At 39.1% G+C, this 21596-nt stretch overlaps 2 protein-coding genes across 12 annotated transcripts in view; one reads left to right on the top strand and one right to left on the bottom strand.

Annotated features, from left to right (window-relative positions):
* LOC110829941 (very long chain fatty acid elongase AAEL008004) overlaps window positions 1–21596 on the bottom strand; it is a 124843-nt gene that overhangs the window by 69594 nt on the left and 33653 nt on the right. The gene's annotated exons all lie outside the window — the stretch shown is intronic.
* LOC147875196 (protein GVQW3-like) lies at window positions 7943–20222 on the top strand. 9 transcript variants are annotated; one of them, XR_015533678.1, is made up of 3 exons: window positions 7943–8626; window positions 14266–14452; window positions 16764–20222. XR_015533678.1 is itself a non-coding variant. In XM_087343028.1 (3 exons), the coding sequence occupies exons 1-2, from the start codon at window positions 8084–8086 to the stop codon at window positions 14443–14445; spliced, it is 417 nt and encodes a 138-aa protein (XP_087199154.1). In that variant the 5' UTR covers window positions 7943–8083; the 3' UTR covers window positions 14446–14452; window positions 16764–20222. The 9 variants fall into 9 exon arrangements, 2 of the variants coding, with proteins under 2 accessions (XP_087199154.1, XP_087199161.1); XR_015533677.1 differs by having other exon boundaries at window positions 14218–14452; XM_087343028.1 differs by having other exon boundaries at window positions 7943–8320.

Genomic DNA, 21596 nt, shown 5'->3' with positions numbered 1-21596 from the left:
TTTTGAAAAAATATCTTTTTTCTTTAGATTAGAGCAATTACCAATTTCACACTAAATACTTTACAAAATACAGAAAACAAAAACTGAAATGAAACGTGAAATATACTAAATCTTTCGTATACGTTTAATAAAGGCTTAAGTGAACACAATTCGTTTTACTTCATCCCTTCTTACCAGGCACCAACGAAATGCACACAACACACAATAAAAAAGGAAAACAATGAAATTACTCTTACCGAATCAAAAGGGTTCAAAGAGCATTTATGGCTGCGAAAGTGCAATTTAACAATTAATTACTTTAATTTCATTAACTTCCTACGTATTTATAAGCAAAAGAATTAACATAAAATAAGTGGCCGAGTTAAAAACAGACTGTGTCAATTTTAAGAAGTATTATTAAACTGCTGATTCCTGTTTGTTTTTATAATCCAAATATTCTTGATGTTGTTCAAAGTGGAGAATTTCGAAAGCAGTGTAGATTAACAAAATCAAACTTCATTTTTAATTGTAGTAATGAGTTTTCATTGTTTGGAAGCGCCTGTACTTATGGGCTGTTATTGGAACTCAAGACAAAGAAACAGAAGACGCTACTTTGTCATGGTTTAACATTTGTGGTTAGAACGTGAACGCGTCTTGCAAATCTTGCACAATATAAAGGAGTTGTGATGAATGTAGACAGACAATTACAAGAAACAAGTTCTGTAATACATGCAGCGATATGCTTCCAATTTAAGTAATCGAGGTTAGTCTGGTTGTTTAAGTTCTTGGTAATTAAACGACTCAAATTCAACTTCAATACACTGCAATAAATTGCGAAATTGTTACAAATGGTGAGACGGAAATGGAGCGAAAACTAAGTTGTGGCCCATTTTAAACCTTTATCTTAGTATTTTCTTGGAGAGACTGGCAACTCCAAGTAGCACAGTCCTCCTTCATAAGCTGATAGTCGCTTAGCCAGCCATAGATTCCCACCTTATAGAGAACCCCAAGGTTCAACGCCGTGTCCACAAGAAGCCGCCGCCTGTCTCTATCCTGAGCCAGACGAATCCAGTCCGTACCCTCATATCCCGTTTTTTAATATACATTTTAATATTATCTCTTTCTACGCCTATGTCGTTCAAGTTATCTGTTCCTTGCAGACTTTCCGGTCAAAACACGGAAAACATTTCTGAGCTTCGTGCATGCTGCATGTCCGGTCCAACATATCCTCCTTTATTTGATAACCTTGCAACTATTTGGTGAACAGTACAAATTATGTTTTCTTCCAATCTTATTGTTTATTGCGTCCAAATAATCTCAGCATCGATTTCTCAAGTAAAATCAATGTTTTTCCCTTGTGTGCGACAGGCCAAGTTTTACAGACACACAAAATAAATTCAAATAAGCGAGATTTGAGGTTCCCATGGAGGCGAGTATGAAGATAGTTGTCTTATGGGTTGTTGCACCTTGTTGTCTGATATTAATTTACCGACTAACAACCTCCGACATGTCATCAAACTTCTACCAGGCCAACAACCTAGAAGACAGCCATCTTGTGGAATCTCCATATTACGGTTTTAGGCGAGTTTAATTCTTTTAAATTTAGTTCATACTCGGCTTAGCACGCTGTAGTCTGCATGAATGGAAATCCCGTTTTGCCCATCATAGGTGTTGCGTACCACCACAACATTCGTACCGAACGTGTGTACCACTTTTCACTGGCATGAACAGAGAACATTTCTGCACGTCAACAAACTCTGGGCGCATGACTCGAGTGACTTAAGCAGAATGATACAGTAGTTTTCTCTTACGCTGATACCGTCTGCGTTAACCGACACAACACGACGTAATCTAATATCTCGTGGCAGTGAGTATGAAGACGGCTGTATCCTTTGTTGTTGCACGGCGTAGTCCCCTGATGACAGAGGCAGCAAGGACCTCTGAAACGTCGGTAAATTTCTACCAGACTGCACGGCGCAACAACCGAGAAGACAGCCATCTTCAGGGCGTCACATGCTTACAGAGATGTTTATTAACATCCTATTCATACTGGAAAACAAAATTTCGGATTTTCTGCTCCTAAAAATAAATAATAGGTCTATTAAAAAATGTGTGGGTTTTTCCACAGAAAATCATTTTGACGATTCCTTACAACAATTATAAACTATCCAGTGTGTTATGTGTTAAACAAATTTATAGAAATAGACTATGAAATCGCTTTCAAGCATGGTTCCAAATTTCAGCTCCACGACAGCGTTAATTGTGAATTTGTTGGGATGTAAAATCTTTGTTTGTTTTTTTCCAAAATTTCCAGCAAAGACGATCTTGGGCTACCCAATTCATAGTTTACACGGCGTCATAAGCCAGATGATGATTATCATCATCATCATCATCGCCTCTTTCTTACGTATTTTTCACCGATGTCCTGTTATTTTCCGTTGCCTAGTTCAGAATATTCTCTTCAACACTACTAGCTGTCGCACGATGTTAAATGATGTATGACACTGAATTTTTACCTAGGATGACTGTGGAAGAAAGTCACTATCTACTTTAATGTGTTTATCCCGGGATCTATCTGGGGGGACAGAGAAAACCCGCTAAAGACCTCAGAGATTTTACAGTGGAGTCTCCCGAATACGCAAGAGAACTGCTAAACACTACATAGCAACACGTGGACCCTCGAGTATGAATAATGCACGTTCACTTACACACACACCACATAAGAAAGGGACTTCACAGAACTATGGAACTTCTTATCCAATATTATTCCAAACTGCAACGTCAGTTGCAGAATTTCTCACACCAGTATACGGGGAGTGAAACTGAATTGTATGCAAATCCATTGTTGTGTCCTGGTCTGTTTACATTATCACTTTATTTGAAAGTGCTTGCGACATATATTAAAAATCAGAACTACTGGCAAAACCAGCAGCGAATGTTCCAGCCAGACTAGTAGTACACCGCGAGTCCACCAATATTTGGGGAATACAAAAGAAATGTTTTACTATACAACACAACAGCACTGTTGTTGTTGTTGTTACTGGTGATAATATTAAAAATACCTTACCACTGTGGTGTGATTGTTGAGGGGACTGAATAATATTCCATTTCTACGCCTGATTTCCAGATCAATATTCACCACTGCTTTATGTCCCTGTCTAGACGCCACAAATCACGACGTATTTATGATTCAAAGACAAGTAACCCTTCGAATATGAGGCAAAATTCGAATAACTGTAAAATACTGTAACAAATCTAAATTAGAAGATTTCTATCTTCTGGGTTGTTGCGCCGTGTAGTATGGTAGATGTTAACCAACGTTTCGGATGTCATACTGCCTCCGTCATCAGGGCAACAACCCAGAAGACAGAAATCTTCATACTCACCGCTGTGAAAACCTCAAATCTTACATATCTAAATTTCATTCACGAAGAAGTTAAGAACGCATTACACATTTCAGTTCAGAATCTAGTACTTTCAGACTCCTCACCTAGATTCTAATTATTAAAAATGGGAACAAATTTCACCTGTTGCTTTATATGGATAAACTTGCTGTGCATTGAGGACGTTCAAGAACAAAGTTCTAAGGAGAATACTTGTTCCTAAGAGACAGTAACAAGAAGATGAAAAACTCGTAAGGAGAAGCTTCATGAGTTGGTCACCACCATTACCAAGTAATGAAATGAGAGGGGCGGGTGGGTAGGGCATGTTACATATGCGGGGATACGAGAAACCAAAGAGATCGACAAAATTTCGGTCAGAATATCTCAAAAGAAGAGACCATCTATGAGACAAAAGCGTAGACCGAAGGATAATATTAAAATATATTTTTAACATATTTATGGCAGCATTTCGTAACATGCTAGTTATTCACGGTAAGGAGTTTTATCTCCCTCCAACCCCCCGCGCTAGAGAACCATCCCTTATCGGCTGTGCGCGACCGCTTCGTTAATACATTCGTAGCTACCCTCCACATCTGGAGGCCTTCTCAATTCACAACCAGAAGACGCATCAGGGTGTTGTGGCAAGGGTCTCACTTATCATGGAGAGATAATATTAAAATGAGTCTTAAGGAAATCAAATGGGAGGATGTCGACTGGATATATAGGGGTCAGGATAAGGACCGGTGGCGGGCTCTTTTGAACACGATATTAAACATTCGAATTCTGTAATCGGTAAAAAGAACTCACATTTTCTGTCGCTCTACATAACATCGGATATGTAGGCTCATCTCTAAAACAGTCCCCGAAGGAAGCGACAAATTAGTTGCAGGTTGTAAGAATTTGACATCAAACGCCACATCTTACACTCCTCTGCTCTGATAATTTCATTACGAAACAAGGTTTTCTGTAGGTCGATAAGACAGATGCCTGTTTCGGGGGTCCCTGATGAGAACATTGTAAAGCGAGGAGTAGCGCTGTGTTTGAGCACAGCCCAGTATCAGCGAAATGATACTAGTGTTCCTCCGAAGTTCTACGAGCTGGGTGGGGCCCTGAATCTCCCGTCCTGCCATTTCCTACTTCTTGTACAGAACTTACCAAGAGTGAAGGAACGCAGGGAACTCTGTTCTTCCCAAAGCAGCACTAGCCAACAAAACTATCATTTTACCCGACGGTTTACACAGGTGTGAAACTTGGTTTCTAGCTCCAAAGGAAGGGCACAGATTAAGGGCGTCTGAACACAGAGTGCTGAGATTTTGACCACAGACAGAAGAAGTAAGGGGAGATAAAGTAAATTACATAATGACCCACCAATGCATATAAGAGGCATACTTTAAGCGGTAAAAATCCTAAGGGAAGATACAACTTGAAGATCCTAACGCAGATGGAATATAATATTAAAATGCATCTTGAACTATGAAGTGAAGCTCTGGATTGGATTAAACTAATTCAGGATAGGGTCCAGTGGACGGTCGTGTAAACAGTAAATTAATCTTTAAGTTCCATAAAAAGAGGTAGGAATTTCTTGACCAGGTGTGTAATTATTATATTCTTAAAAAGGACTCTGCTCCATGAAGTTAGTTAAACTATTAATAATGTTTAGAATACCTGGTTAGATTATACTTTTAATACGTGAACACGATAGTTTTAGATGGGGCATTCTAAAACCATATCTGCAAAATGTACATGTACTCATATCCACATATGAGATGAAAACAAATTGTAAAAATTTAGAAATCTAACACATGTAGACTACACTTTATATGTACAACAGGTGACGGACATGACAAGGGAAGAAGCATCCTTTTACAGTATTGATTTAACCTGAGCCTCCACTTCAAAGCACTTACGTGGTAGAGAAACCCTCATGACCGCTGATTAGTATTCAATATTCAGACACCGATTCTAAAACCTTTTATGAACGAAATATAACGAACTTTTGGTAGAGAGTCTTTAACTTGCAATCTGCAACTTCTAGTATAAGCAAAATACTCACGGATCGTCAGTAAATCAATACAGAGAGACGACTGGAACAGAACGTCTCTCTCCGGTGGCAAGACATATTCCGTTGTTAAACGTCTCAGGCTTGATATAGGCCTACTTACCTTCCAGGAGCCTGTGAGTGAACCGAAAAAATTCGATAAACGCTTGATCCTAAATACAGACGTTACACGACCCGCGTTATAACTGCAACGGTAATGCATCTTTGGGTTCTATGAAAGCAACGAAATTTCTTGATGAGCTGAGTAACTGTCCGTCTTCAACAAAATTTCTCCACCATGGAGTTAATTAATTAGTTACAATAACATATTTCAGTGCAAAGGTGAAGATAATATTAAAATGTGCCTCAAATTCATATAACGTGAGTTGCTGACTGGAGCAGGTTCAGCATCTAGTTACTTGAAGATGGCTGTCTTCTGAAAAGTCGATAAACTTCTGCCAGATTACATGACGCAACAACCCAGAAGACAGCCATCTTCAGACTCGCTGCCGTGAAAACCTTAAATCCTATCTAGTTACTTATTTACTACTGTTCTTCAAAGGGTTAAGTTTACGTTCCCAAGTTTCGGGATATGGCTAGAGAGGTGTCAACGTTAACTTTCCTTTCACGCCAGCAATCATGTGGACCTACGTCTACATTATACTGTTGGCAAAGTCATCTACCGTCAGAATTAGAAACACCTACCACCGCTATTGTTGGCGTAGTCACGTATCGGCTGACGCCTTCTGGGTACAAAAACCTCACCGAAGAAAAAAAAGCTTTTATCGTATGGCGATATGCACGTTTAAACTGTACTTTGTAATACGTGAATAACCTTGTTTAACAACACACGTGTAAAAGTATTATGATTACGACTATTATCCAGTTATTACGTAATAGCTTCACTGTTTCAAGCACGAGTCTTGGAACACTAAGTAATCAGAGAATAACTTATCAACAGATTCGTATAAACAACTCTTGCTTGCTGTAAACTACACTGCCTTTACTCAGAAACCAGTCAAATGTCAGGTCAGAAATGAAGCCCTAACTTAGGACCCAGTGTGTGATACTGTGCTCTTGAATCACTGGAATCCAAGTATCTGTTGTCAGAAACCAAATCTGGCCGCCTGACCTACACAAAACGATTCAAAGCGACAGCAAAATACTTAACATCAGCTAAAACGTAGTCACTCCCCAATAATTCCCTTAAGTAATGTAACAGAACCTTGAACCATCCTGTATATAGCATGGACCCCGTCTGCTGTAAGATTACAAAGAAGTCCCTGCTCTAAAACAAGGCATTTAGTTTCAACACTGAATTACAAACGTACTTCTCCCACCATCGGGAGTTGGAAGGGTACGTGTTATGACTGTCGGCCTTCTTCGTAATGTGACTCAGAAACGTAATCTTGCCTGTCTATAGAAGAGGAAAGAGAAGATAAGATATAATACGTAGGCAGATGAATTGATATAGATTTTCATATTTCATGTTGATAAAGCTGTAAAAGCTGTCCCGCTATACGCCCTATGGGCACTTGGGGGAGAGCAGTACAGCTCCTACTCATTCTTAACCTCGGCACTAGGTAGGGTAAGTGGTCAGCGTCACGCCCCGGCCGAGCTTTACCCTTAGGAAAGGACCCCAGTACCCAGTGGCAGTCTAGGTGGACCCCAGAGTCGGTCCGGACGCAGAGGCTAGAGCAAAATCTGTCTTCGAACCCCGGACGTCCAGACATGTTGATATGCAAGTAAATATAAACACATACGGAGTTTTCTTTATAAAATGGTATATTTTATTTATAAACATTCTCCATACCTCTTTGACTTTGTTAAGTCAAGAATTATTTCGCATATACACACATTTCGAATGGATTATTCCATTATTTTAAACTTATTTTTGCAAACACGACATTCATGACAAGACTTCATACATTATATTTTAAGGCTGACAGCAACATAAAGGATTCATGTTCAAGCTCTGTCAGAGACCTGCGAAGGATACGTGTGTACAAGCCACCGTTTCCTTGCCTATTTCTCATGGAACACGTCCCAAAACATGCCTTTTTACATGCATCTTAAATTTGTCAGGATGTAAATTCCTGTTCGGGATGATGGCTGCACACATCTGAATCCATCTGAGTTTACGGCACAGTAGTTAAAAGGGCTGCATAGCAACTCTGTATCGTTGCATTGTCATACCTTGGTTGTGCGATTCTTGTAGGAACACTTGTATTTGCTAATGATGTGGAAGCATTAACTTCCACTAATTGCTTCTTGCGATTTCTGCATTCCCTTATACATTCAGCATTAGTTTTTGGTATTTTGGGGGGGGGGGGAAACTTTAGGTTCATTATTTAATACTTCTTTTTTTACGTTTTCTGTACTGTCTCATATACGAGGTCTGCCACAAAAATAACGAGACTGATGCTGCAAGTAGGCAAACAATTATGGTGAGGGCAAAATAAGCAGACCACATTTGACCTTGATCTGTCTACCAGTGACGCAAGTTTCAACTTGTGTGCTTCACTCAGTAGCAGCGGACGAGTGTTTTTGTACAGACGTGTTTTTACCATCGGCCGGAAAATGCAAAAGTGAACAACGTGTTAACATCAAGTTTTTTGTTAAACTGAAGAAATCCGCAACGGAAACTTTTCAATTATTAACTGAGGCTTACGGTGAAGATTGCATGTCTCGTGCACACGTTCTTGAATGGCACAAACGATTTTCGGAAGGCAGAGAATGCGTGAAAGATGATGATCGCCCAGGACGTCCACCCACAGCTGTTACCGATCACAACATTGAAAAAGTGCGAGATGTGATTCGAAAAGACCGAAGGTTGAATGTTCAAGCAGTAGCTGAGAAAGTCAATTCGGACAAGGAAAGTGTTCGACGAATTCTAAGGGAAGATTTGAACATGACAAAGGTTTGTGCAAAAATAGTTCCAAAAATTCTGTCAGATGCCTTGTCTGTGAGGCAGTTTTTAGCTAATAAAACATCACTGTGCTTGACCACCCACCCTATTCGCCAGACCTCGCTCCCTGCGACTTCTACCTCTTCCCAAAGATGAAGTCGGTGCTCAAAGGAACCCATTTTTTGTCGCTAGAAGATGTGAAAACAAAAATGGCGGAGATCCTCAACAGCCTTACAGATTATGACCTGCGGAATTGCTTTGAACGTTGGCAGCATCATATGCAGCAGTGTGTCAACTGAGAAGGGAACTATTTTGAAGGTGATCGTAGTTGATTTTCTGAATTTGTTAAATAAAAAGAGTTATAGGCACAGTCTCTCTCTCTCTCTCTTTTTTTTAAGACCTTGTATTCTGCTTTATGGAATCTTTTAGCTTCAATGTCATCCATCTTGTACATAGTATCACGCAACAAACTAACGCAACAACACATTACTTAATAATTCTTATATAAGATAAGTGCTTGTGATATTGTAAAACGTTTTTACCAGCACAAAATTACCTAGTCCACTACGCACTTAATCTACATGCGATTCACAGCTAAGCTCTTGCCGCAATAACGAAAGTAATGTAACACAATGCCAAGTAACGTTTCCTAGGTAACACAACAATGCCGAGTAAACGACATTTCCTAGGTAACAACAATGCAGTTACACTTTTTCGTTTCCCTTTTTCGCCGAATGACCCTTCCTTATAGACGTATTTACGTTACAACATGGTAATGTTATCTGTTTCTCCTATACATTTGAACGTGTTGTGCAAGCCTTCGCTAACTCGCAACCGCATTATTTTCATTGCCATGTATAATATGTGTTGAGGTGTTACACCTCTTCTATCGCTACGTCGAATTTCGCTGGTTGCCATCATGAATGGTGTTACCTTGTGATGTTCTTTAAATTGCCTCGATCTTCCTAAATAGATGCCTGGAAATGATAACTCTTCTGCGTGTTCATCGTATATGATGGATAAGGGTGTCTTACTTTGTGCAGGAGCAATTTCCAAGTATTTATCCTCATTCCACAAGAGAGTTTGCTGTTGAGCTAGCAGCAATTCTACATCACTTGACAATTCTATGTCTTCTATCCATTTATTTTCTTCTTCAGTAGTTTCTTGTTTTTGGAAAAATGCATCGTTAATTCTAATATTGTAATGTTTGTACAATGGAGTATTAATCAAATAAGTAAGCCAACGTTTTATTGTATCTTTCTTCACAGTTCCTTCCAGATACGTAGATTTGTGAATCAAGTTTCTCTTTATATGGACGTTGAAACTGTAATCATCGTCCAATTCTCTAGGTAGTAGCGTTACCATATTATTAACATCTACTGGAACATTGATTACTTGTCCCAGTATCCCAAATGCACCCAATCGATGTCTTAACCTCCTAATTTGCATAAATGGAAGTCTGGGAGATATTAATCTTTCGCTTATGCAATCTAGAGGAGGCAAATCAGTGGTGTAATGTGGATACACAAATCCATTACTCCTAGACAATATAGGTATTTGCTGCTTATTTAAAGATAGCCAGCATGTTGTGCATACCTTAAATTGTGATACATTTTCATTTACAAACTCCTTACTCAATGTATCTAAATGGCTTCAGTAACTTGTTTCAAATATTTTTCAAACCATAACCGATCACATACATCGCAAGCGTATCCAAATCTATTTTCATTAAAATGCTTATGAAAATATTCTGTTGCATTGTCATACCTTGGTTGTGCGATTCTTGTAGGAACGCTTGTACTTGCTAATGATGTGGAAGCATTAACTTGTACTAATTGCTTCTTGCGATTTCTGCATTCCCTTATACATTCAGCATTAGTTTTTGGTAGTTTTTTTGGGGGGGGGGAACTTTAGGTTAATTATTTGATACTTCTATTTTTTTACGTTTTCTGCACTGTCTCATATATTCTTCTTTATGGAGTCTTTTAGCTTCAATGTCATCCATCTTGTACATAGTATCACGCAACAAATTAACGCAACAATAGATTACTTAATAATTCTTATATAAGATAAGTGCTTGTGATATTGTAAACCGTTTTTACCAGCACAAAATTATCTACTCCACGACGCACTTCTTCTACAAACGATTCACACCTAAGCTCTTTTCGCAATAACGAAAGCGGACTGTTGACGGCAGTAATGTAACACAACAATGCCGAGTAAACAGATGACGTTTCCTAGGTAACATAACAATGCAGTTACACTTTTTCGTTTCCCTTTTTCGTAACACTTTTTTGCCGAATGACCCTTCCTTATAGACGTATTTACGTCAAAAAATTCCAACAGACAACCGAAAAAGCGAGTTTACATTAAACTGATAATAACAACGCGGTTTCTGTAGTAAATTGTTTCGCTTCAAAAAACTTAACTGTCTAGGATAAACAATTTCCCTGCATTGCAACCTTTATAGAAAGCTGAATTTTCCATGATAAGAAAAAACAGAATCAGGCTAAACCCCTTCACCTAATTTTATTAGACCGATCAAATCAAGGCGAACAAAGCTGGCAGGGCATGTAGCACGGCTGTAATAGATAATAAATGCATAAAAATATGGTTGGAAACCCTGAAGGAACTACATCATTTGGGAAACACTGACACACATTAATTAACCTTAAATAATAAAATCGAGTTTGACTAAATTCAGCTGCCTCAGGATAGGGTCCAGTGACGAGCTCTTGTAAACACGAAAATAAAGCTTCCAATTCCAGAGAAAATAATTAATTTATTTATCACATGAACGACACTTAGCTTCTTAAGGAATCTGCACGACGGAGTTAGTTCAATCAGAAAACAGCGCATCAGCATAGAAATCGTTCTAAAGAATATCTAAACTCCCAGCACAAGAGAATCGTTTGGTAACAATTCAGTCTTTCATCCAGAGTGCTCATACGAGCTCCAACAGTGTTTGTGTAACGTTTTCACAGGGAAATTGCGTGTTTCTTTTGTTGGAACAGACACGTGGAGCGATGTTATCACTTTTCTACTTTACTTATTCAGTAGCTGTGGATGAAAAATATAAAAAGAATGGACTAAGCTATGAGCAAGACAGAACTGTGGAAAGCTAATAGAATTTCTAAGTAAGCACAACTGTTTCACACTTTCTTTACAATAATTTTTTGAGTCTTTTAACTAAAGCCATACACGAATCGCCTTACAACGGGCAAGACGAAAACTACAATGTGATTTTTCAGTCATTGTTTGTACCTTTCAGTGCCATTTTAACCCTTTGAGGCGTATAGATAACAATACGTACCACTATCATTTCCCAAACAGCATCAACCAATTGATCTTTTCAATGGACATGCATTGTATTTTGTTTGAGACACAGACCGATTTATAAATATTATTTACGCAAGCTTCAGGCCTCCAAGAGTACGCGTTTATTCAACCAACCCACGTAGCAAGGTTACAGAATCATGAATCATACTTCTGAACGTACTTCCTTAAAACAGTGTGATATCTGTAAGATATAATTAATCTGGCATTGTACTCAAAACAGTGTGAAACCGATAAGATATAAATCCGGCATTCCACTTCCAAGTCAGAATGGCGGTGACATTTTCCAGGCTGTCACGAAATCACTTTCATATTTCATTAACTGGTTTCAGTAAACACAATGAAATATTTCAGTATAATAAGGTATATGGTACTTAGATTCTGTCCTACAGATCTATACAGTTGGTATTAAAACTCGAAGAGATTCAACATCGCTCGTACAAAAGCCAGTCATTGGACACGACCCTAAGAAAGATGCAGACATTTAAATGTCGCATAGGAATCACAAACCTATAGACATGTAGTAAAATTATCTGAACCTATTATAATAAATTCAGATTTTCTTAGGGACACTGTAAATTAGTAATTTTCATTTTAAGTCATGCTTAAAATGATGCTAAATTTTCACACACACCCCCCTTCCTTCTCAGCAACTAAAATGCAGCAATTTATATTTAAATACACACAACTAAAATTTTAAAGTAAATGTACGAAAACTAGAGGCCGCTGCTGGAAGTTATTTATGCAAAATCCACAATAATTACGTATTTATATTAAAATATATAATAAAATTCAGGTCAATACACAAAACTTTATTTGGATGTTAAAATTTAAAATTTAAATGTTAAAATTTTAAATTTTAAATTTGCGCCATTCATCACTATAAGGATGTTACATTAGAGCGCTTTCATTCATTTCACAATATGTTTCGATGTAATACATCATCTTCAGGTGTTGTTTTTTAAAACTATTTTATATTATAATGCATGCCTTTCAATATATTCATTATTGTAACATGTGTTCCGCTGATCCTCCCGTTTTACGCATCTTATGTTTGTTTTGATTATTCATAAGTCGTGTTGTATGGTGTATCACGTCTGCTCCACTCCATGGAGTCCATGAACAGACAGTCAACCCGAGCAGACGTGATACACCACACAACACGACTTATGAATAATCAAAACAAACATAAGATGCGTAAAACGGGAGGATCAGCGGAACACATGTTACAATAATGAATATATTGAAAGGCATGCATTATAATATAAAATAGTTTTAAAAAACAACACCTGAAGATGATGTATTACATCGAAACATATTGTGGAATGAATGAAAGCGCTCTAATGTAACATCCTTATAGTGATGAATGGCGCAAATTTAAAATTTAAAATTTTAACATTTAAATTTTAAATTTTAACATCCAAATAAAGTTTTGTGTATTGACCTGAATTTTATTATATATTTTAATCAAAAACACAAACATGACGCATGTAAACCTTATACGTATTTATAACTCAGTTAACGAATATCTTATTAGAGACATTAGCCCTGAGGTCTGTGGTAATTATATATACCACGTGCTTTAATAATCATTAACGCAGCATTTCGTATTTAAGAAATTTTGTATGATTATTCTGTAACGGTGTGTTCCGGAAGGAACGAGGCAAATACGACAAGGATAAAGGAAAGGAGGTAGGCAGGAATGACGGAATGGATAAAGGAACGAAAGCAAGGGAAAGAGGAATGAAGATACTAAATAAATAATTTCCCGTTGAATTCCAAAGGAATTTTTACACTAGTTCATTTGCATTACAATTACGGATGTAGACAATGCGACAATGTGTACAGTACATTACCGCTCCAAATTTGTTTTCTGTTCACCGTGAGTCTGTCAGCTCACTTCCTCATTTACTTCCAGACACATGCCGTTTTCTTCACAAACGCATGGCATAATGGCAGAATGACCCAGTCCCACGGCGGACAAATTCACTCGACTTAAATATCTTTTACCTTACGTCACTTAGCGCCGTAAGAGTCGAATTACGGAGACATACAACGAGTGCAGAAGAGCTTTCTTAGCAGGCTTTGGACAGAACCGGGCTACAGCTTGGTCAGTTCCTTTTTCGAAAGGGCCTCGGGGTACTTGTAAAAATACTTTAGGATTTTCTCTGTCCCTTCCTTCATTAAGAATTAAATTATATATTTATATAACAGTCAAATGTTAGTGATCATTTGCTGTTAAAGTATTTTTAGACCTTGTGGGATATATTTATGAATACGTGTTCTTATAACCGTTGCCATGGTAATGCTGTTAAGGGATTTTTGGCCTTATTGAAAAATATTTATAACTGTGTGTGTTTACCAATTCAGGATTTCCCGTCATTCTTGACGGGAAATTTAGGTGCTTATCATCTGTATTAGTCTCAACACGGATTCCGTTATTAACATATTTCACTTTATAGGATTTGACATTTCCACAGAACCAGCAGACTACGCGCGCAACAACCCAGAAGATTATTTTCTAAACTTGTCTTAGAAATCTAAGGTTTTACTCTATTTATTGTATGTACAAGGCCCAAGCACGTGTGCCCCAATAACGATCGACTGATACCCAAATACAGGCACCAAACAACACGCACAACCAGACACTACGAGGCGCTATGTTGCTTCTACACCGAAGGTCGAGGGAAAAGACAAGAAAGATTTCCAGGGATGCTTCCAGGCTTGGCAGCGGCGCTGGGATCGTTGTGTTCACTCCCAGGGGAACTACTTCGAGAGTGATGGATGAATTTAATACCTGAGATAAGTGTACGGGTTTTTATACGCGCAGTCTGGAAACCTTTCGAGCGCACCTCGTATAGATAGATATATAGATTGCTAAACAAAAAAACTTAAAAATCAAGTTGCCATATTGGAAAGCGGCCCCACAAATAAAGCCATAGAAACACTTCTTAGCTAATTATTTATTTTCTACTGTAAATAAATCTCCTCCAAATATTTCCACAAGTTCTACCCAGTTTCTTTTTTTCAAGTTCCGGTTTGCGTATTCAATAAGATGAATCCCATAGTGATGGTCGGGACTGAATTTCAATTATCAATCTTTCGGTGTCGAAATTATCCATGTTTGGAAGAAACAGAAATACACACAAGCACATACAAGCACGGACGTCAATGGACTGGCCAGACTGTCATGTGATGTTGATTTGGCCTTGGCAGCGATGCCAGTAGCATTTGAACTTGGCATCTTGGTTGGCAGCGATGTCAAGTTGGAAGCGCTGCCAGCCGGATGCCAGGTGCGTTATATGACTACTAAATTAATGCATTAAGTTTGGCCGAGATGCTGGCAGCTGCGCCACGGCCTCCCGTTGGCATCCTAGTGCGATACCGCCCTAAGTGTCGCATGTCTGAATGAAAAGGGACGGATTCTAGCTGCCACGACCCCGATATGTACTGCGCATGCCCGCGAGCTGCCCCAGATAAAGGCACATGGTTGTTTGATATAGTGCTGTGTTTGACCACCCTTTGGCCTAACTTCTACAGCGTTCAATACTCCCCGTCTGCCACTACGAATTCTAGGCGAGTGTGGTGCAAAACAACTTATCTCCAGATTCTCTGCAAGGTCAATTACACACTTGCAGGATCTTACACTGTGGGACTTGTGTTCTGGTGGTCTCGCGGTAAGACACTGGAACCTCACTCGATCCCCGGTCATTATCGTTATGCCGATTTCCTTTCTCATCCTCTCCGCCAACCAATTAGTTCATAATCACTATATCATTTAGAGTAATGAGTGGGTAGGCCGCCCCCACAACAGAAATGGGTTGTACACGCTTCCCTAGAGTTGGCTGAGACGAGGAAAAGCTACGGAAGTAATCAATCACAGGTCATCTGTGGAGTGTGTTGCTAATGTCGACAGAAGGCAGAATCTCGAGTTCTGATGTCCTGTATACAAGCAATTACTTAAAGCTCTAATTATACAAGTCAGTATAATTTCTGTTGATGATTTCCCCTCGAAATGATTCTTCACAGAGTCGCCAAGTCCCGAACAGGACGCGACACATCTTCACATAAAACACCACAAGCCTGGCTACAATTATCATATGGTCACTGATTACGAACTTGTAATGCAAAAACCGGTTTTGTATTGATTTATAAAAGCAGTTATGTTGCTAGTAAACAAGTTTAAAAGTGACAGTGGAACCACGGTTCCGGAGAATTTGACGTAAATACGTCTATACGGAAAGGAAGATTATATATTGGCTTTATTCTAAATATTTACTTTATACATGCTTTACAATTGAGTAAAGTTTGATTAAGACATTGTTTATTTAACTTCAATTAGTTACGCTTAAGATGGGTCTGTGGTAGCTGAAATATGTTATAAAATTTGTGCACTTTAGAGTATCAACATTTCGTGCAAACACCATATCTATACAAGATTTTGATCTAGTAGTACTACATTCAGGATTTGACATCAACATTAAGCCAAACGTTTCCTCCATAAATGTGACAAAGCTTTGATTTTCCTCCTTCTTTAAATCAATGTTAAAATCTCCTGTCAATATTATCGGCATTGTATTAGGATCTTCAGTGGCCATAACTGAAAACATCTTTGTATAATTTCTCAAATGACTCAAAATAAATCTCTTATAATCATCAATAGGTGTGTGGTTACAAATATACAGGGTTACAATTAAAACTTTTTCACCATTGACCATACACTCTGCCGCACAGATATCACCTCCCTTTTCAGCTGCAGTTATTCTATAATCAGGATTGTTGAAGCCTGTAATGTAACACAATGCCGAGTAAACAGACGGCGTTTCCTAGGTAACATAACAATGAAGTTACATTTTTTCGTTCCCCTTTTTCGTTCCACTTTTTTGCCGAATGACCCTTCCTCATAGACGTAATTACGTCGAAAAGTCGTCTATTTAACGAAGTTGTTCGAAATGTAACACCGTGTTGACTCGTAGGTAGACACCAACGTTCCGGAGAAAGAGGAATTGTAAACAGTTAGTCGAGGCGTTGGTTGGTTTTGTTAACCGGAACCTTGCATGTTTGTTATTATAAGTCGTATTATTTTGGTAGGAAGTGCTAATTGTATTTCTTTTCATAGAACGACCAAACAAGACGTGGGAAACCCTGTAGCTAAACAACGACAAGACCGCAATACGCCAAGTGCGGGACATCACTCAAACAATGGCCTGAGAGCCGAAGACAGCCCGCAAAGAAATTCAGTCCGGCCCTCGAAGTTTTTCGAGTATTATTCACACGTACTGTACACAGAACTGTTTTACAAGCACCAGTGCTGTTGATGCACGCATATCAGCAAGCGAACAAAATCACTGGAGCGTCCTCAAAGAACGATCAACTATTAAGGAAATTCTGCAATGCTGGACATGGATATTGCTCGTACACGGTGTAAACCTGTTGTGTAGCGACCATCTTTATGCCACCTCTCAGCACAAACGGACTACAAATGAACCACACTCGCAACATGGCACTGCCTGACCTTGTGCTACAGTGCACCAGGCCTCAGCATTAATTAATTTAGAAAATATATTGTAAAAGTTAGAACATCTGTAAAGTTTGGAATAGATACAATTATGACATATTATTTAACGAAAAATATAAATCAACTGTTGCTAAACCTTAAGTTTACGACATTATAACGTTATTATTATCCGTTGGAACCATTTTTAACAAGTAGTTATGTGCTGTATTAAATTTTATATAAAATTCTTTCTGCCATTAGTAAACCTTTAAACATTGAAGTGGTGTATGTCTGTAAATAACTTGGGCATTTGATAAATCTGCGCGTTTTTCTTTCATTTTTGAGGATTATTCGTGGTTTCGATTTTCCGAAAAAAAAATATATTTCCCAATCAACCCAGATAATCAGGAGTCAAATTTTATAAAAACTTCCCAGTATCAGAATACGCCAAAATAAGTTGTCATTCTCGAGTTACTGCATCTATACAGACTCAACTGGTGAAGCTAAGAGACACATTTTTGAAATTTTTTTGCGGCTGTGCATAAATGTTATCATGAAAATACGGCGATGGTAGAGAGCAAAACTTGAAAACATTTCGATACCACTGCAGCTTTGCCTCTTGCAAAGGAAGTCGCGTCTGTAAACATTAAAATGCGCGAATATATAAATCCGAATAGGCTACCACAATTGGTAGAACGCTATACAAATGAAGAACCTTCAATGTTTGAAATCTGCTGTTGGCAATAAAAAACACGGTAGACCACGGGGTGAAGATTTCTGTCTTCTGAGTTGTTGCACCGTGTAATCTGGTAGATGTCCACCAACGTTTCAGAGGTCCTGCTGCCTCCGTCATCAGGGCGATGATGATCGCAACATGAGGTCCGCTTCTGGCCGTCGCAACCTTTCCAAGCAGCCCGACTCATGCTTTGGGAGTCAGCCAACGCGACAAGGGCAAAACGTTTCTGCTATCGAATAACACTGACGATTATTTTCTGCGTGTAACAGCAAACAAATCGCATATTAACTTGATGAAACAAAAACAAAACAATGTAGGCGTATAACGTTAAAACAGCTTTACTGCTAAGATACACTGTTCCGTTGTTCGACCTAGGTGACGTTTAAGAAAACAATGTGAAGATTTATGTGGTATTAATAACTGAAGTTTTGTCAAATTAACAATTACTTGAAATCACAACTGTCTGAAAGCTAGAGGTAAACTGTTGTATGCAGAAATACAGCTCTTGTTCGTTTTCAAGTAAATACCAGCTATACTACTTAAGTTAAAGATAGTTTGGCTTACTGTCCATGATATAAGGTATTCATCTTTTTCTAAGGCCCTCGGTAATTAAGTCATTGACAACCCCCGTTTTATTGGATAATACAAAACACAAAGTGCAGACTGCTGAGAAGTAACTGAAGGACAGAGATATTACGAAACAGCGAGTTTCATATTTTGTACTCTTCGTCAGAGAGCGGTCATATCGAAGAGTATTGAGATGGGGGGAGATATGTAGTACTAACAGACACACAAGAACTATACACAAAATTTTATTTGAAACTACACGGGAGATTTATGCATAGCTAGGAGAATATTTAAAAGAATCTTAAGAACGTGAGGATGTGCATTGGATTCAACTGGCTCAGGACAACATACAATGGACAGCTCTTGAGTACAGAATGATGAACCTTTGGGACGCATGAGAGGTATAAAGTGAATTTGGTAAACTGAGAACGTGTCAGCTCCTGAAAAGCCGTATGGAGTTAGTTATTAACAAGGAAAACTGGCAGCGTATACAGGGAGTGCTGAACAAAATGACTTTCGTCCATAGTTTTAGATGTAAAACTTCCTTCGATCGGTTCCTGTCTGGTCAGGAAGTGTGGAAAGAAGGAAGAGCCATGCACAACACGGCACTTGAATGCCTCCTCACTAAATTAACTAGCACACGAGTACGAGGCAGCGGATGATTAAGTAAAAAGTACGCCTAAATCTAGTAGAACAGGTTCGTATTTTAAAGTATAGCTCCCAACAAGCCAATACAAGCAAGTCAGCATGGTAATTTTTTTAGAACTCCTGTCATGCACACCGTCTGAGTGGGTGAGTTAACAGCAAAGTCTGTATGCTTAAACAGAACTCCAAGAAGACGAAAACGAGATGTCTTCTGGGTTGTGCCGTGTAGTCTGGTAGAAGCTCGCCGAAGTTTCAGGGGTCCTTGCAACCTCCATCATCAGGATGATTATCTTGGCCTGATGATGGAAGCAGCAAGGACCTGACTACCCGGGGCAACAACCCAGAAGACAGCCATCTTCACAACAGAACATAATGGGTGGTTGTTCCCAGAAGGGTTACATACATAAAGCAAAATTTACAGGTAGGGGAATAAAATTGGTGTCCGTAAGCAGGCAATAGAGTAGAGTGCAATGGTTGTTCGTGCAAGTTTTTAATAATCAGGTGGTCCCAAAAAACGGAGCTTAAGAAATCCAGATGTTTGAACAACGACTCCTCTCCGTCTAGTTAGGTTATAGTAGTAAGCGAGTTTTAAGCAAAGTGTAGAATAGGAACTGAGGTGAAAGTAGTGATTGTCCTGTCAGCTTCTCGATTTCATTGTCACTGGCGGCCAATATGGAATAAGAAGACAGAGCGGCAATGAGAGAGGTAGTTCTCCGAGTACTTTGATATTACCTGGTCACTAGCCATTCCTCTGATGCCATGTCATTGCTTCCGATAGGCGATAGACCAGATCGGCCAGCATATTCTTAGATCGGGGGTTAACCTCTGATTCGTCGCTTTATTGGGCTCAGGATGAAGAAGTTAAATCAGCAAATCTGACTGCCTACCGCCATCACCGAGCTCAATTTTATGCGTAGGCCTACTTTAGGTTATATGGTTTTGTAATCTTATGAGTTGTTTTATTTTGAGTGTGGTGTGTTGTTTTGTTGTGTCTCATTGTTTTTGTTGTGTCTTATGTTTTTTGTGTCTTATTGTTTTGTTCTGTCTCATTGTTTTGTGTCTTATTGTAGGACCACTGCCACCGGGTAAAAACCCATTTGCAGTCAAAAATAAATAATAATAAAATAAAAATCTCAGGCCTTCTGAAAAGTGGTATCAGTGGTCATGCAGGACTGTTAACTGTAAGCATGGACTGTTGTGCGTGCGTACGTGCGTGCGTGTGTGAGTGAGTGAGTGAGAGAGAGTGAGCGAGAGGAAAAGAGCGAAGGGGTTAGACTTTGTTCCCGGACGTACCAGGAATAATATCCCAGACTTGCTATGACTTCAATTTACGCGAGTTACGTAATGGGGAACCCCAAAGTGGGGGGAGTGATGGCGAAGAACGGAATGCATTACGGCAATGCGAAAGTTGCATAAATATCCACGTTGTTAGTCAAATTCTAATCTGCGACCTACAATGAAAACAGACCTGAAGCAACAACGCTTTTAAAGTTCGCCCAATTCCGGAGAATTATTTCGACATGCTTCAAGCTTCAGATTAAAACAGTGTCTTTCTGATGTAAAGATATGATCATAATCACCCATCAAGATTATCATGACCCTTGAGAACCCTTGATATCTACAGCGTTTCAAGTGAATGCTTGCCACATAGAATCCCCTGATCAAAACAACGACGTTTTTCTCGGTTTTGACGCCGCGTGGACTCATAAGCACATACCAAACTTTTGGGGACAGATGGAGACAAGATGTTTCTCTGAAACGTCGGTATCGTCCTACGAGTCTATGCAGCGTCAAAACCCACAAGTATATCATCATCCTAACCGCCTCATATATCACTTCACGCCAAGTAAGTCTTTACCATCCCGAGAAGTGGGTCGTTGAACCACAGTATTCTTCTCCAAAACACATATTAACCGGGATATCGATATATCGAAACCGCATCATAAGACAGAATGTCGAAAAAAACAACACGATCCAAACTCAATTAAAATGGAAGAAGGCTTGCCTCCGAATACATCGAAGTTCCGATCAATACCACGGATTAGCACAGAGAAGTTTTCCAGAAAAATAACATAAATCTCACGTGTAAGTACAGAACTTGACACTCTACCAGTTTAACAGCAACACTGGTTGTAGTCAGAGCTGACCTAGGGCAGAAGACTAGCTTCAACTTGTCACATGAGTGGATGGCCATTCCAGACCATTACGCGCCTCAACTGTGACGAATTAAAATTCTTGGCCGTTGTCTGCGTCTGGCGAATCACAATTTGTGACGTTTATTACATTCCACATAAATTCCACAGCGTAAATTTTCCGTCCCTTCGAGCGAAGGCTGAAGGAGGGAGTTCGTCAGAAAATTCAGTAGACTGTTACCATTTCGACACAAAGTTATGCTCTCTGCACTCAACAGGGAAACGGTTCAAAATATGGCATTACTAACTAACTAGATGGCTTACCGAACCTGAAGGTTCATCACCGAATTAACCAAAGCCCTCCACCAGACCCTG

Source organism: Zootermopsis nevadensis, unplaced genomic scaffold (genome assembly GCF_977971745.1).
Source record: "Zootermopsis nevadensis isolate Lab colony 2312 unplaced genomic scaffold, Znev_1.0 Znev_ptg000001l, whole genome shotgun sequence".
Lineage (NCBI taxonomy): Eukaryota > Metazoa > Arthropoda > Insecta > Blattodea > Termopsidae > Zootermopsis > Zootermopsis nevadensis.
The sequence above is the reverse complement of the archived record's forward strand: the minus strand, read 5'-3'. Positions and strand labels throughout refer to the sequence as shown.